General features: G+C 43.7%; 1 protein-coding gene across 3 annotated transcripts in view; it reads left to right on the top strand.

Moving 5' to 3' along the window:
- Positions 1–17,077, top strand: part of CDC25C (cell division cycle 25C) — an 83,825-nt gene that overhangs the window by 21,040 nt on the left and 45,708 nt on the right. For all 3 annotated transcript variants that reach the window (XM_077265548.1, XM_077265546.1, XM_077265547.1), the window contains 2 exons: positions 13,048–13,077; positions 14,959–14,992. In XM_077265548.1, the coding sequence (XP_077121663.1) occupies positions 13,048–13,077; positions 14,959–14,992 (64 nt within the window). The remainder of the gene's footprint in view (positions 1–13,047; positions 13,078–14,958; positions 14,993–17,077) is intronic.

Below are 17,077 nucleotides of genomic sequence, written 5' to 3'. Positions count from 1 at the left end.
CTTGATTTTCTTTGTGTTTCTTAAAGCCAGAAAGCTGCCATTTGAAATGACTTTTTAGTTTTGTGCCATGTCTGTGATCTGCTTTTTTTTCTACAAAATTAAACAACTGAATGAACATCCTCCAAGGTCGGTAATTCCATAACTTTTGCCAGGGGTTGTATCAAAAATGCCTCTGTACAGTAGTGTTGACCAATGTTACTTGGGAAACTGTTGCATTGAATAACTAGATGGAATCTGTCATGTTGAAATTGGCATCTGATTTGCAGGCAGGTTGTTATAGAGTAGGAGGAGCTGATCAGATTGGTATGTATTTTTGTTATAGACATTTCAGTAAAACTTAAGTTTTTTTTTTTTGCTTTCTTGGCCTTTTTTCAGAGAATATGAATGACATTATCAAAACTTTTTCTCCACTCATGGTTAGTGGTTGGGTGAAGCCATTTATTGTCAAACTACTGTGTTTTCTCTTTTTAAGTCCTAATGACAACCCAAAACATCCAAATGACCCTGATCAAAAGTTCACATACCCCATTTCTTAATCCCGTGTATTGCCCCCTTTAACATCAATGACCGCTTGAAGTCTTTTGTGGTAGTTGTGGATGAGGTTTTTTATTTTCTCAGATGGTAAAGCTGTCCACTCTTCTTGGCAGAAAGCCTCCAGTTCCTGTAAATTCCTAGGCTGTCTAGCATGAACTGCACGCTTGAGGTCTCCCCACAGTGGCTCATTAGAGTGACCCCCAGAGTGGCTGATAATTGAGGTCAGGAGACTGAGATAGCCACTCCAGAACCTTCGCTTTGTTCTGCTGTAGCCAATAACAGGTCGACTTGGCCTTGTGTTTTGGATCGTTGTCATGTTGAAACATCCAAGTATGTCCCATGCGCAGCTATAGGGCTGATGAGTGCAAATTTGCCTCTAGTATTTGCTGATAACGTGCTGCATTCATCTTTCCTTCAACTTTGACCAAGTTTCCTGTGCCTTTGTAGCTCACACATCCCCAAAACATCAGCGATCCACCTCCGTGCTTTACAGTAGGATTGGTGTTCCTTTCATCATAGGCCTTGTTGACCGTTCTCCAAATGTAACGTTTATGGTTCTGGCCAAAAAGTTCAATTTTGGTCTCATCACTCCAAATTACCTTGTTCCGGAAGTTTTGAGGCTTGTCTCTATGCTGTTTTGCGTATTGTAGGCGAGATACTTTTTTGGCATTTGCGCAGTAATGGCTTTCTTCTGGTAACTCGACCATACAGCCCATTTTTCTTCAAGTGCCTGCTGAATCTTGAAACAGCCGCACCGCTAGTTTTCAGAGAGTCCTATATTTCAGCTGATGTTGTTTGTGGGTTTTTCTTTGCATCCAGAACAATTTTCCTGGCAGTTGTGGACAACATTTTTGTTGGTCTACCCGACCGTGGTTTCGTTTTTACAGAGCCTCTGATTTTCCATTTGTTAATCACAGTTTGAACGCTGCTGACTGGCATTATCAATTCCTTGGATACCTTTTTGTATCCCTTTACTGTTTTATACAGTTCAACTACCTTTTCCCGTAGATCCATTGACAATTCTTTTGCTTTCCACATGACTCACAATCCAGAAACGTCAGTGTGCTGGATGAAAGATGCAAGAGTCTGTCTGGATCCCAGAAACTCACTCAGCTTTTATGCACACACACTGATAATAAGCAAACAGGTCACAGGTGAGGATGTTACATTTAGCAGCCATTCAAACCAATTTGTGTCAACTTCTGTGCATGTTATCAGGCCAAAATCACCAGGGTATGTAAATGTGAACAGGTTGCGGGATGCAGTGATGGACAAGATAGAGCAAGGGTTAACAATTTTACTTAGCACAGGGATACTTCATCCAGGGAGGTACACAGTTAAAGGTTGTAAAATAAGCAGATCAGATGTAAAAGGATATACTGATTGAAGGAACAACGGATATAGTAGAAGTAATAGTTCTGGTAGGGTTAACTTATCCAGTTGGTTTGCAGAATGGGGATTACAAGGCAAGCGATGGCGTCAACAACAGCTGGTGCGGGGTTGGTCCGATGAAGTCCTGAAGATAATGATGATCCATCTACTGGCGGCAGCGGTTAGTCTGTTATCCTCTGCTGAGCCCCTAGTCCAGTGTTCCAGAGAAAAAAGCAGAGATGATTACCTGCTCAGGCCTCCAAAACAAATGCACTGGCAGGGTTCAATGGACCTGATTAATGATGGCAGAAACAAAGGTGCAACAATACCGAAGAAACAACCACTTTCAATCCAGTGTTGGCTGTTCGGTATTTTAGTGCACAAAAAAATAAGCGATAATAGTCTGTACACACACAGGCAATGCAGAGCATCTGGCTTACAGCCTATTAGTAACGCACATACAGGCGGACTACCCAGTGCTACAAAATGCATGCTGTGTGAACAGAAGCCAACAGTTTACAGAGCCATCTTGGTCTGACTGCACCCTGCAAGATAAAGTGCAAAAAAACCATATCAATGTATGTAACGTATTGGTTTATGCAAAGTAATAATGCTGGCGCACCACAATACATAAATCAATTAACACAAGGGGTGCAGAGACCGTTCGCCAATAGTAGCAACCATGAGCACAGAAAAAAGAGCCACTATATAATCTGCACACCACCAAATGAATGTGTGAAAAGGGGACAAGCTTTATTGGTAACAATCATAAAAACAATTAAAAACAGTACAAAAACACTCCCTCACTGAGTCTCTTCCCATAACAATGTATATGACCAAGAATGTCACAAAAATACCCCACATGGCACTGAAAACAATCCAAATGGTTGCTTCAAGGTGAAATGCATGGCACACACACAATGCTATATGATAATAAAAATTTTCTCTTAAATGTGGTCAATCCCAATAGATGACCACGAAGCTGTCCTAGCAACAGCGATACGCGTTGGGTCCTCCCTCTATCCCGCCTTGTTCCCTCCACTGGCCGCTCAGGTTACTTACCTCCTGAAGATCACTAGGTTATGTTTTTGTGCAGCCTTTATTGTCTACGCTGTGGTCTTTCATTTTTATTCCACAGCTGCTGACCCCTCTTCGCTTTGACTCTTATCTCAGGTAGTATTGGATCCTGTATTTATGCTGGTGTATTCTACACTGGGGGTCTTACTACACATGCACTTTGCTGCACCTTGGGGGGTCCTCAGTGTATGGTCATCTATTGGGATTGACCACATTTGAGACAATTTTTATTATCAAATAGCATTGTCTGTGTGCCATGCATTTCACCTTGTAGCAACCATTTGGATTGTTTTCAGTGCCATGTGGGGTATTTTTGTGACATTCTTGGTCATATACATTGTTATGGGAACAGGCTCAATGAGGGAGTGTCTTTGTACTGTTTTTAATTATTTTTATGATTATTACCAATAAAGCTTGTCCCCTTTTCACACATTCATTTGGTGGTGTGCGGATTATATAGTGGCTCTTTTTTCTGTGCTCAAGGTATTGGTTTATATTGGGGCCACAATACGTAAGCTGGCAACCTGCGTCAAGGGTCCTTACGTTTTGCCAGTCCTAACACTAAACATCAAACAAGGCTCACAGACACAAAAAGAGGACAAATGCACTGGCAGGGTGCAGCGGACCCGGTGTTGCTGCACCTCTGTTTTAGCCATCATTAATCTGGTCCTCTTCACCCTGCCAGTGCATTTGTTTTGGAAGCCTGAGCAGGTAATCATGTCTGCTTTTTTCTCTGTGACTTTTTTCAAATTTTTGGAGGATCCTCTAAGTCCTCTTTTTGTGTCTGTGAGCCTAGTCCAGTGTACCCCAACCCCAATTCTCAAGAGCCACCAACACGTCATGTTTTCAGGATTTCCTTAGTATTGCTCAGGTGATAATTGCATTACCTGGAAAGGCAAGAATTACATCACCTGTGCAATACTAAGTAAATCCTGAATATGTGACATGTTGGTGGCTCTTGAGGACTGGTGTTGGGGAGCACTGCGGGCCTAGTCCATATACTGATGCGGTAGATAGGCTCCAGCAGTGCTGTGGCCCGTACCCTAACGTGGCTCAGCAAATATACACCAGGGGGGTCAGGGGTTCAGATAACGGTCACAGACCCGGTCTCTCTCAGGCGGCCCACGCTCAATACTCACGGGCCCAAAGCGTTCGGCACCTTGTTCTGTGCTGGTCAATGGACACACTGCACATCTCTGTACATAGTATCTGCGGGTGGCAGCGGGGATGCTCATGCGCGGGCCTGCGCTGCTGCAGTGCTCGAGGGACAGAACACTCACTTCTCCCTGCTTGCGTGCTGTCTGTTCCCGCTGAGGCTTCTTTCACACTTCCGTCAGCAGTGTCCCCTGCTAATGCGTCGGGAAGACGTGCCGATGGATGTTGATAAAATAGTGATACAACGGAGGGAATTCATCCAGTGTTATGACGGATGCGTCGGCTGAGCTTTTCCGGTGTGGATATGGGATTTGTATTAAGGGGACACGAGAGAGAGAGATTTTTTTCCCCATACTTTAAAATCCTTCCGGGCATGCTCAGAGGGGTACAAAACGTAATACGTCGCTGTATTCCAGTGTGTGACGGATCCTGCGTCCATAGGCTTCCATTGTAGCCAGTGAGGGGCAGCGCAGGACCCGTCGCTGACCGATTTTCAGACATGCAGAAAAAAACGTTCCTCTGAACGTTTTCTCTCCACGACGGACCACTATTTTCCGATGGATCCAGTGCACGACGGATGAAACGGATGGCCATCCGTCACAATCCGTCGCTAATACAAGTCTATGGGAAATGCAGGATCCTGCAAATTTTTTTGCAGGATCCTGCATTTACAAAAATCGACGGATTGTGACGTGAGACAAAAGACGGAAGTGTGAAACAGTCCTTAGTCTGCCTGCTTCCCTGCGAGCTGTGGCTTTTTTTAAACTTAGCCACACCCCCTGCTCCCAAATGCAAGTTTTGGTCCGGTCTCCTAAGCTTTCCCCCGGGCAACAGTGGAGACAGCCCCGACCGTTCCGGACCCAGAGCAGAGCAAGTACCCACAGCCCGCTCCTCCTTCTTACATAAACTTTTGATGTTTTGGGTTGTCATTATGATGTAACCCCTTAACGACCGCCGATACGCCTTTTAACGGCGGCAGTTAAGGGTACTTGAACCACAGCGCCGTTAATTAACGGCGCTGTGGAAAAAGTGGATAGCGCCCCCTAGAGTCGGATTTTCTCTGGGGTCTCGGTTGCCGGGGTTAGCTGAGACCCCAGAGAACATGATTCGGGGGGTTTTTACCGACCCCCGAGTTGCGATCGCCAGTAATTAACCGTTTACCGGCGGTCGCAACAACAACAACAAAAAAAACAAACAAAAAGCGATTTGCTATTTAATTTCTCTGTCCTCCGATGTGATCGCACAGAGAAATGGGGTCCCCGATCGCCCCCCGATACTTACCTATCTCCCCCGGTGCACCTCGTGGCTCCCGATGGGCGCCGCCATCTTTTTCCGGGAAAAAATGACGGGCGCAGTGCGCCCGGCACCCGGAAGATCTTTCCAAAGAACATGATCGGGTCGGTTTTTACCGACCCCTGTTTTGAGATCGCCGGTAATTAACTGTTTACCGGCGACTGCAAAAAAAAAAAAAAAGCGATGTCATTCTCTGTCCTCTGATGTGATCGCACATCAGAGGGCAGAGAAATAGGGGGATCGGGGACCCTGTTATACTTACCGGTCCCTGGGTCCTCCTGCTTCTTCTGCTGGCCGCCGGCTTCTTGCTCCGGTAAGAAACTGGCTGGCGCATGCACAGTGCGCCCGCCATGATCTGCCGGCCGGCAGAGGAAGATTCTTCCTCTTGTTTTATTTTGGTCACTGTGAGATCCTATCACAGTGATTAAAAATAAAAAAAAAATAGTAAATAACCCCCCCCCCCTTTATTATCCCCTTAGTAAGGAAAAAATAATAAAATAAAAAAAAGTATGTATTTCTATTTTCCAATTAGGGTTAGGGGTAGGGTTAGGATATGTGCACACGTAGAATGGTTCTCTGCGGATTTTTCCGCAGCGGATTTCATAAATCCGCAGGGCCAGAACGCTACGTTTTTCCTGCGGATTATCGCGGATATACCGCGGTTTGTGTGCGGATTCCCCTGCGGTTTTACACCTGCGGTTTTCTATTATGGAGCAGGTGTAAAACCGCTGCGGAATCCGCAGAAAGAATTGACATGTTGCGGAATGTAAACCGCTGCGTTTCCGCTTAGTTTTTTCCGCAGCATGGGCACAGCGTTGTATGTTTCCCATAGGTTTACATTGTACTGTAAACTCATGGGAAACTGCTGCGGACACGCTGCGGATCCACAGCAAAATCTGCAACGTGTGCACATAGCCTTAGGGTTAGGGCTTGGGTTAGAGCGAGGATTAGGGTTAGAGCGAGGGTTAGGGTTGGGGCTAGGTTTAGGGCTAAAGTTAGGGTATGGGCTAAAGTTAGGGCTAGAGTTGGAATTAGGGTTTGGATTAGGGTTGGCATTAGGGTTACATTAGGGATTAGGGTTAGGTTTGGGATTAGGGTTAAGGTTGGGATTAGGGTTAGGGGTGTATTGGGATTAGGGTTAGGTGTTGAGATTAGGGGTGTGTTGGGTTTAGGGTTTTGATTAGGGTTATGGTTAGCTTTGGGATTAGGGTTAGGGGTGTTTTGGGGGTTAGGGTTGTGATTAGGATTATGGATCGGGTTGGGATTAGGGTTAGGGGTGTGTTGGGGTTAGGGTTGGAGTTAGAATTGAGGGGTTTCCACTGTTTAGGTACATCAGGGGGTCTCTAAACGCCACAGCCAATTTTGCGCTCAAAAAGTCAAATGGTGCTCCCTCCCTTCTGAGCTCTGCCGTGCGCCCAGACAGTGGTTTACCCCCACATATGGGGCATCAGCGTACTCGGGATAAATTGGACAACATCATTTGGGGTCCAATTTCTCCTGTTACCCTTGTAAAAATAAAAACTTGGGGGCTAAAAAATCTTTTTTGTGGAAAAAAAAAATATTTTTTATTTTCACGACTCTGCATTATAAACTTCTGTGAAGCACTTGGGCATTCAAAGTTCTCACCACACATCTAGATAAGTTCCTTGGGGGGTCTAGTTTCCAAAATGGCGTCACTTGTGGGGGTTTTCTACTGTTTAGGTACATCAGGGGCTCTGCAACGCAACATAACGCCCGCAGACCATTCTATCAAAGTCTGCATTCCAAAACGGCGCTCCTTCCCTTCTGAGCTCTGCCATGCGCCCAAACAGTGGTTTACCCCCACATATGGGGTATCAGCCTACTCAGCATAAATTGCACAATAAATTTTGGGGTCCAGTTTCTCCTGTTACCCTTGTAAAAGTAAAAATATGGGGGTGAAATATAATTTTTGTTGAAAAAATGATTTTTTTTTTATTTTCATGGCTCTACATTATAAACTTCTGTGAAGCAGTTGGGGGTTCATAGTGCTCACCACACATCTAGATAAGCTCTTTGGGGGGTCTAGTTTCCAAAATGGGGTCACTTGTGGGGGGTTTCTACTGTTTAGGTACATCAGGAGCTCTGCAAATGCCACATGACGCCCGCAGACCATCCCATCAAAGTCTGCATTCCAAGCGGCGCTCCTGCCCTTCAGAGCCCTGATGGGTGCCCAAACAGTGCCCCCCCCACATATGGGGTATCAGCGTACTCAGGACAAACTGGTCAACAGATTTTGGGCTCCAATGTCTCCTGTTACCCTTGATAAAATAAAAAATTGCAGGCTAAAAAATCATTTTTGAGGGAAAAAAAGGATTTTTTATTTTCACAGCTCTACTTTATAAATTTCTGTGAAGCACTTGGGGGTTTAAAGTGCTCATCACACATCTAGATAAGTTCCTTAAGGGGTCTAGTTTCCAAAATGGGGTCACTTGTGGGGGTTTCTACTGTTTAGGCACATCAGGGGCTCTCCAAACGTGACATGGTGTCCGATCTCAATTCCAGCCAATTCTACGTTGAAAAAGTAAAACGGCACTCCTTCTCTTCCAAGCTCTGCGGTGCGCCCAAACAGTGGTTTACCCCCACATATGGGGTATCGGCGTATTCAGGAAAAATTGCACAACAAAATTTATGGTTAAATTTCTGTTTTTACACTTGTGAAAATAAAAAAAAAATGGTTCTGAAGTAAAATGTTTGCAAAAAAAAGTTAAATGTTCATTTTTTCCTTCCACATTGTTTCAGTTCCTGTGAAGCACGTAAAGGGTTAATAAACTTCTTGAATGTGGTTTTGAGCACCTTGAGAGGTGGTTTTTAGAATGGTGTCACACTTGGTTATTTTCTATCATATAGACCCCTCAAAATGACTTCAAATGTGATGTGGTCCCTAAAACAAAATGGTGTTGTAAAAATGAGAAATTGCTGGTCAACTTTTAACCCTTAACTCCCTAACAAAAAAATGTTGTTTCCAAAATTGTGCTGATGTAAAGTAGACATGTGGGAAATGTTATTTATTAACTATTTTGTGTGACATATCTCTCTGATTTAAGGGCATAAAAATAAAAAGTTTGAAAATTGCTAAATTTTAAAAATTTTCGCCATATTTCCATTTTTTTTCATAAATAATCGCAAGCAATATCGAAGAAATGTTACCACTAACATGAAGTACAATATGTCACGAAAAAACAGTCTCAGAATCAGCGGGATCCGTTAAAGCGTTCAAGAGTTATAACCTCATAAAGTGACAGTGGTCAGAATTGTAAAAATTGGCTCGGTCATTTAACCCCTCTCTGACGTACTATCCCATCAAGGTGACCTGGGCCTATCTGACCCTCGACGGGATAGTACGTCATAGCGATCGGCCGCGCTCACGGGGGGAGCGCGGCCGGGTGTCAGCTGTCTATCGCAGCTGACATCCGGCACTATGTGCCAGGAGCGGTCATGGACCGCCCCCGGCACATTAACCCCCGACACACTGCAATCAAACATGATCGCAGTGTTCCGGCGGTATAGGGAAGCATCGCGCAGGGAGGGGGCTCCCTGCGTGCTTCCCTGAGACCCTCGGAGCAACGCGATGTGATCGCGTTGGGCTGCATCCGGGTCCTGCAGAGACTACTTCCGGGTCCAGAGCAGGCGCTGGCAAGTCTGCAGCGCTGTAAGTCAGATCGCTGATCTGACAGAGTGCTGTGCAAACTGTCGGATCAGCGATCTGTGATGTCCCCCCCGGGGCAAAGTAAAAAAAAAAAAATCCACATGTGTGTAAAAAAAAAAAAATAAAAAAAAAAAATTCCTAAATAAAGAAAAAAATATATATATTATTCCCATAAATACATTTCTTTATCTAAATAATAATAAAAAAAATAAAAGTACACATATTTTGTATCGCCGCGTCCGTAACGACCCAACCTATAAAACTGTCCCACTAGTTAACCCCTTCAGTGAACACCGTCAAAAAAAAAAACAAAAGCCGAGGCAAAAAACAACATTTTATCATACCGCCGAACAAAAAGTGGAATAACACGCGATCAAAAACACGGATATAAATAACCATGGTACCGCTGAAAACGTCATCTTGTCCCGCAAAAAGCGAGCCGCCATACAGCATCATGAGCAAAAAAAAAAAAGTTATAGTCCTCAGAATAAAGCGATGCCAAAATAATTATTTTTTCTATAAAATAGCTTTTATCGTATAAAAGCGCCAAAGCATAAAAAATGATATAAATGAGATATCGCTGTAATCGTACTGACCCGAAGAATAAAACTGCTTTATCAATTTTACCAAACGTGGAACGGTATGAACGCCTCCCCCAAAAGAAATTCATGAATAGCTGGTTTTTGGTCATTCTGCCTCACAAAAATCGGAATAAAAAGCGATCAAAAGATCAAAAACTGTCACGTGTCCGAAAATGTTACCAATAAAAACGTCAAGTCGTCCTGCAAAAATCAAGACCTCACATGACTCTGGACCAAAATCTGGAAAAATTATAGGTCTCAAAATGTGGAGACGCAAAAACTTTTTTGCTATAAAAAGCGTCTTTTAGTGTGTGACAGCTGCCAATCATAAAAAACCGCTATAAAAGTAAATCAAACCCCCTTAATCACCCCCTTAGTTAGGGAAAAATAATAAAATTAAATAAAAAATGTATTTATTTCCATTTTCCCATTAGGGTTAGGGTTGGGGCTAGGGTTAGTGGTGGGGTTGGGGCTAAAGTTAGGGTTAGGGTTGGAGCTAAAGTTGGGGTTAGGGTTGGGGCTAAAGTTAGGGTTAGGGTTGGGGCTAAAGTTAGGGTTTGGGTTTGGATTACATTTACGGTTGGGATTAGAGTTGGGGGTGTGTCAGGGTTAGGTGTGTGGTTAGGGTTACAGTTGGGATTAGGGTTAGGGGTGTGTTTGGATTAGGGTTTCAGGTAGAATTGGGGAGTTTCCACTGTTCAGGCACCTCAGGGGCTCTCCAAACGCGACATGGCGTCCGATCTCAATTCCAGCCAATTCTGCGTTGAAAAAGTAAAACCGTGCTCCTTCCCTTCCGAGCTCTCCCGTGCGCCCAAACAGGGGTTTACCCCAACATATGGGGTATCAGCGTATTCGGGACAAATTGGACAACAATTTTTGGGGTCTAATTTCTTCTCTTATCCTTGGGGAAAATGAAAAAATTTGAGGCGAAAAGATCATTTTTGTGAAAAAAAAAATATGATTTTTTTATTTTTACGGCTCTACATTATAAACTTCTGTGAAGCACTTAGTGGGTCAAAGTGCTCACCACACATCTAGATAAGTTCCTTAGGGGGTCTACTTTCCAAAATGGTGTCACTTGTGGGGGGTTTCAATGTTTAGGCACATCAGGGGCTCTCCAAACGCAACATGGCGTCCCATCTCAATTCCAGTCAATTTTGCATTGAAAAGTAAAATCGCGCTCCTTTCCTTCCGAGTTCTGCCATGCGCCCAAACAGTGGTTTACCCCCACATATGGGGTATCAGCGTACTCAGGACAAATTGTACAACAACTTTTGGGGTCCATTTTCTCCTGTTACCCTTGGTAAAATAAATCAAATTGGAGCTGAAATAAATTTTGTCTGAGAAAAAGTTAAATGTTCATTTTTATTTAAACATTCCAAAAATTCCTGTGAAACACCTGAAGGGTTAATAAACTTCTAGAACGTGGTTTTGAGCACCTTGAGGGGTGCAGTTTTTAGAATGGTGTCACACTTGGGTATTTTCCATCATATAGACCCCTCAAAATGACTTCAAATGAGATGTGGTCCCTAAAAAAAAAAAAAAAATGGTGTTGTAAAAATGAGAAATTTCTGGTCAACTTTTAACCCTTATAACTCCCTAACAAAAAAAAAAATTTTGGTTCCAAAATTGTGCCGATGTAAAGTAGACATGTGGGAAATGTTACTTAAGTATTTTGCGTGACATATCTCTGTGATTTAAGGGCATAAAAATTCAAAGTTTGAAAATTGCAAAATTTTCAAAATTTTTGCCAAATTACCATTTTTTTCACAAATAAACACAAGTTATATCGAAGAAATTTTACCACTATCATGAAGTACAATATGTCACGAGAAAACAATGTCAGAATCGCAAAGATCTGTTGAAGCGTTCCAGAGTTATAACCTCATAAAGGGACAGTGGTCAGAATTGTAAAAATTGGCCCGGTCATTAACGTGCAAACCACCCTTGGGGGTAAAGGGGTTAAGTACCAAATTGGCTCTGTCACTAAGGGTACTGTCTCACAGTGCAATTTTCATCGCTACGACGGTACGATTCGTGACGTTCTAGCGATATCCATACGATATCGCTGTGTCTGACACGCAGCAGCGATCAGGGACCCTGCTGAGAATCGTACGTCGTAGCAGATCGTATGGAACTTTCTTTCGTCGCTTGATCACCCGCTGACATCGCTGGATCGTTGTGTGTGACAGCGATCCAGCGATGTGTTCGCTTGTAACCAGGGTAAACATCGGGTAACTAAGCACAGGGCCGCGCTTAGTAACCCGATGTTTACCCTGGTTACCAGCGTAAACGTAAAAAAACCCAAACAGTACATACTCACATTCCGGTGTCTGTCCTCCGGCGTCTCAGCTTCTCTGCACTGTGAGCGCCGGCCAGCCGGAATGCGAGCACAGCGGTGACGTCACCGCTGTGCTTTCCGGCTATGGTGCTTACACAGTGGAGAGAAGCAGAACGCCGGGGGACAGACACCGGAATGTGAGTATGTACTGTTTGTTTTTTTTACGTTTACGCTGGTAACCAGGGTAAACATCGGGTTACTAAGCGCGGCCCTGCGCTTAGTAACCCGATGTTTACCCTGGTTACCCGGGGACTTCGGCATCGCTCCAGCGCCGTGATTGCAAAGTGTGACCGCAGTCTACGACGCTGGAGCGATAATCATACGACGCTGCGACGTCACGGATCGTGCCGTCGTAGCGATGAAAATGGTACTGTGTGACAGTACCCTAAGAGGTTAAAAAAAGAAAACACAGCAGTTTGACAATAAATGGCTTCACCCAACCACTACCATGAGTGGAGAAAAGGTTTGGTGTTATCATTCAGATTCTCTGAAAAAAGACCAAGAAAGCAAAAATTCTACCAGGGTATGTAAACTTTAGAGCACATCTGTATATTAGTACAGTGAGCGGTTCTACTAGTAACTGACAATCTACACTGTATGACAGAGCTTGCAGAGTTAGCTGTCAATCAATAGTAGGACCACCCACTTGACTCATATACATGCAAACACCAGGTAATTCAATGAATAAAACACAAGTTATACAGATTTTTTTTTTTTTAAACAAACCTATATATCCTTCTGCTCAGCTTCTCCTTCTCCATACCATGCTGTCCACAGATAAGACTGCATGTACAACTTGGCAGGTTCCCTTCAAGGACCTCTGCAATTTGTTCACCAAGTACATGTCCTTTCCTTGATGGGTCCATTTATACCTTGTATGAGACTACTGCTCATAATGATTGTGCTGCCTCTTAGTCACATGCATCGTGCTGAATTATCAAATCTTTGTTTCTGATGGGACCACTATTGAGCAGCCGGACACTGCTTAGCATACTTTTATACACTATTTATCTCTTTATTTTTAACAGTTTTACCCCAGAACCTGAAATAAAAACTAAGTAAGTAATGTATAACCATAGTATGTTTTGCATTTTACATGTTCCTTGATGGTTTTTGTATCTTTTATATACCAGAATTGCTGTTTTATTTATTTTTTTATTCAAAGACCTCATTCCTAACATTACTAGGCTGGAGACTGGGTGGGTTCAGTACAATGCTTGTCCTCATTTTAGTGGATTCATCAACAAACTGTTTTTAAAGGGGGTCTCAGACCACGTAAACACTTCAAACTAACGACATAGACTTGTAAGAATAAAACAGGTTGTATTTAGGTTTTAGATCTGTTCCTCCATTTCCCCCCAAAATAACTTAATTTTAATATACAAATGAAAGTGCTTAGAGCACTCTTGGCATGGCTAAACGCCACAGTGCATCGTTGCAAGCACTTCTTTACATTACTCCCACTTCTTTCTGTTGATTGACAGTGCTGACTTGTATTATGCAATCACTGTGCCTGTGAACAAATCCCTCTCTCCTCGCTGCTGACATTGCTTGTCTCCCCTTCTGTTACTGACCGTTCTGACTCTCGTGCAGCTTGGTCCCCGGTGGCTATTAAACTGTTTTTCTGTTGCTGAGCTAAATATATATGGCTGCAATCATGCAGCCAGTGTCTTATGCTTGCTGCCCATGGATAGTATTGCATGTATCCGCTGTCCGATTTTCTTTTAGGCTAAGTGCACAATTTGCTGATTTGTCGTGGAAATTTCCGCTGCAATTCTGCAACTCCTGCCGCGGGTATATCGCATGCGGAATTGGCATGCGTATTCCCGCTAAACACTAGCGTTTTGCAAGCGTAATTAGCTTGCAGAATGCTAGCGTTTTCCAAGCGATCTGTAGCATCGCTTGGAAAACTGATTGACAGGTTGGTCACACTTGTCAAACACTATGTTTTGTCAAGTGTGACCGACCATCTTTTTACTGTTGATGCTGCCTATGCGGCATCAATAGTAAAAAGATCTAATGTTAAAAATAATTTTAAAAAATGGTTATACTCACCTTCCGACGTCCCCCGATCTCCTCAGCGGTGCACGTGGTGGCTTCCGTTCCCAGGGATGCTTTGTGCGAAGGACCTGGGATGACGTCACGGTCACGTGACCGTGACGTCATCCCAGGTCCTACGCACATAGCATCCCTGGGAACGGAAGCCGCCGTGTGCACCGCTGAGAGGCGGGAGTGCTCCGGGGGCCATCGGAAGGTGAGTATATCACTATTTTTTATTTTAATTCTTTTTTTTTTTTTTTTTAACAGTGATAAGGTGCCCATATCATCCGCACATAATCCGCTTACTTCCCGCATGATGGGCATAGCCCCATGCGGGAAGTAAGCGGATCAATGCATTCCTATGAGTGCGGAATCCCTGCGATTCCGCAAATTAATGAACATGCTGCTTTTTTTCCGGAATGCGTTTCCGCTCAGGAAAAAAACACAGCATCTGCATACAAAATGCGGATTGCATTCTTTTAATAGGATGCTTAATTTTTTTGCTGTTTTAACGCGCTTTTATAGCGGAAAATCCGGAACATGTGCACACAGCCTAAAAGTCTCCTTTATGCGTTTTTTTTCTTTGCCAATGTGGGTGGGGTTTTTGCTCTCCAGTCTGCTCCCAGAGTTTTCCCCTCCCCCACAAGATAGAATAATTACTTAAAAGCCTTCAAATGATTAATCGCGGCATTAGTCTTAACTTTACAGATACATATTTTCTGTTTATGATCCACCTCTGGCTTTCTAAACTGCATAAAAATAAACTCCAAATTAGAAAACTTACCTTAACTGTCTGGTATCATGCCCGATGTTCATTCAAACTTTGGAAGAACTGTGTGCATCGTTTTTAATATATCATCACTGAAATGAATGTTCCTCAACCTCCTTTTATTTCACAGGAAGTTCCATAAAAAAAAAGTTAATAGCGTATTGGTGAGTGTTTTTATCTTAATGTTTCATTTTAATATCTCAAACAGTAAAAGTATTGCAATGTCTTGCCATAATGTCCACTTAGAGATGAGAATGAACCACTGTCTGGTTGTATTGTATGAGAAGTCCAATTTTTACTATTTTCAGTTTTCATCTTTTTTTTTTTTCATAGAACTTTACAAACAATATATCTGGAATGTTTAAAGGGAACCTGTCACCCCGTTTTTTCAGTATGAGACAAAAATACCGTTAAATAGGGCCTGAGCTGTGCTTTACAATAGTAGATTTTTCCCACCTATGCTGCCGAAATACCTTACCAAAGTCGCCGTTTTCGCCTGTCAATCTTCTGGTCTGGTCAAAAGGGCGTGGTGAAATGGCTTTTTCTCCCCCACCTCTTGCTTATCTTCCCGGCGTTGGCGTAGTGTTCTGCGCATGCGCAACTGCCGAATGCACTGCGCAGCGGCAGACAAAGAGCGCAATCTGCGCTATTCACCGGCTTTTCCGTGGCGACGGCCATCTTCCTGAGGCCGCGCGTGCGCAGATGGAGCGCTCTGCTGCCCGGGGCTTCAGGAAAATGGCCGCGGGATGCCACGCGTGCGCAGATGGAGATCGCGGCGGCCATTTTCCTGAAGCCGAGTTTGCATCTCTGCTTCAGGAAAATGGCCGCCGCGATCTCCATCTGCGCACGCGCGGCATCCCACGGCAGGGGAGCGCGGGCAGCTGGGAAAGAAGATGAAGAGGGGAATGATAAATGCAGGAACAAGAGACTTCCTGCTTCTACATGGAGCAGAGAAAAGAGAAGAATTAGATGAGTAGAAAGGCAAAATGAGCAATTGTAAGTACAAAGTGCTCTATAATATGAGGACTGCAATATATTAACCCCTTCCTGACGTCGGACGGGATAGTATGTCCGACGTCAGGTCCCCTGCTTTGATGCAGGGCTCCGCGGTGAGCCCGCATCAAAGCCCGGGACATGTCAGCTGTTTTGAACAGCTGACATGTGCCCGCAATAGCGGCGGGTGAAATCGCGATTCACCCGCCGCTATTAACTAGTTAAATGCCGCTGTCAAACGCAGACAGCGGCATTTAACTACCGCATCCGGCCGGGCGGCCGGAAATGACGTCATCGCCGACCCCCGTCACATGATCGGGGGTCGGCGATGCTTCAGTATTGTAACCATAGAGGTCCTTGAGACCTCTATGGTTACTGATCGCCGGTAGCTGTGAGCGCCACCCTGTGGTCGGCGCTCACAGCACACCTGATTTTCTGCTGCATAGCATCGATCTGATGATCGCTGTTATGTAGCAGAGGCAATCGAGTTCTGCCTGCTTCTAGCCTCCCATGGAGGCTATTGAAGCATGGCAAAAGTAAAAAAAAAAAAAAAAAAAAAAAAATAAGTGAAAAAAATAAAAAAACATAAAAGTTTAAATCACCCCACTTTCGCCCCAATCAAAATAAATCAATAAAAAAAAATCAAACCTACACATATTTGGTATCGCCGCGTTCAGAATCGCCCGATCTATCAATAAAAAAAAGCATTAACCTGATCGCTAAACGGCGTAATGAGAAAAAAATCCGAAACGCCAGAATTACGTTTTTTTGGTCGCCGTGACATTGCATTAAAATGCAATAACGGGCGATCAAAAGAACGTATCTGCATTAAAATGGTATCATTAAAAACGCCAGCTTGGCATGCAAAAAATAAGCCCTCATCCGACCCCAGATCATGAAAAATGGAGACGCTACGAGTATCGGAAAATGGCGCAATTTTTTTTTTTTATTTTTTTTTTTAGCAAAGTTTGGAATTTTTTTTCACCACTTAGGTAAAAAATAACCTAGTCATGTTAGGTGTCTATGAACTCGTAATGACCTGGAGAATCATAATGGCAGGTCAGTTTTAGCATTTAGTGAACCTAGCAAAAAAGCCAAGCAAAAAACAAGTGTGGGATTGCACTTTTTTTGCAATTTCACCGCACTTGGAATTTGTTTCCCGTTTTCTAGTACACGACATGGTAAAACCAATGATGTCATTCAAAAGTACAACTCGTCCCGCAAAAAATAAGCCCTCACATGGCCATATTGATGGA

This window comes from Ranitomeya variabilis, chromosome 5, assembly GCF_051348905.1.
Source record: "Ranitomeya variabilis isolate aRanVar5 chromosome 5, aRanVar5.hap1, whole genome shotgun sequence".
NCBI classification, from domain to species: domain Eukaryota; kingdom Metazoa; phylum Chordata; class Amphibia; order Anura; family Dendrobatidae; genus Ranitomeya; species Ranitomeya variabilis.
The sequence above is the reverse complement of the archived record's forward strand: the minus strand, read 5'-3'. Positions and strand labels throughout refer to the sequence as shown.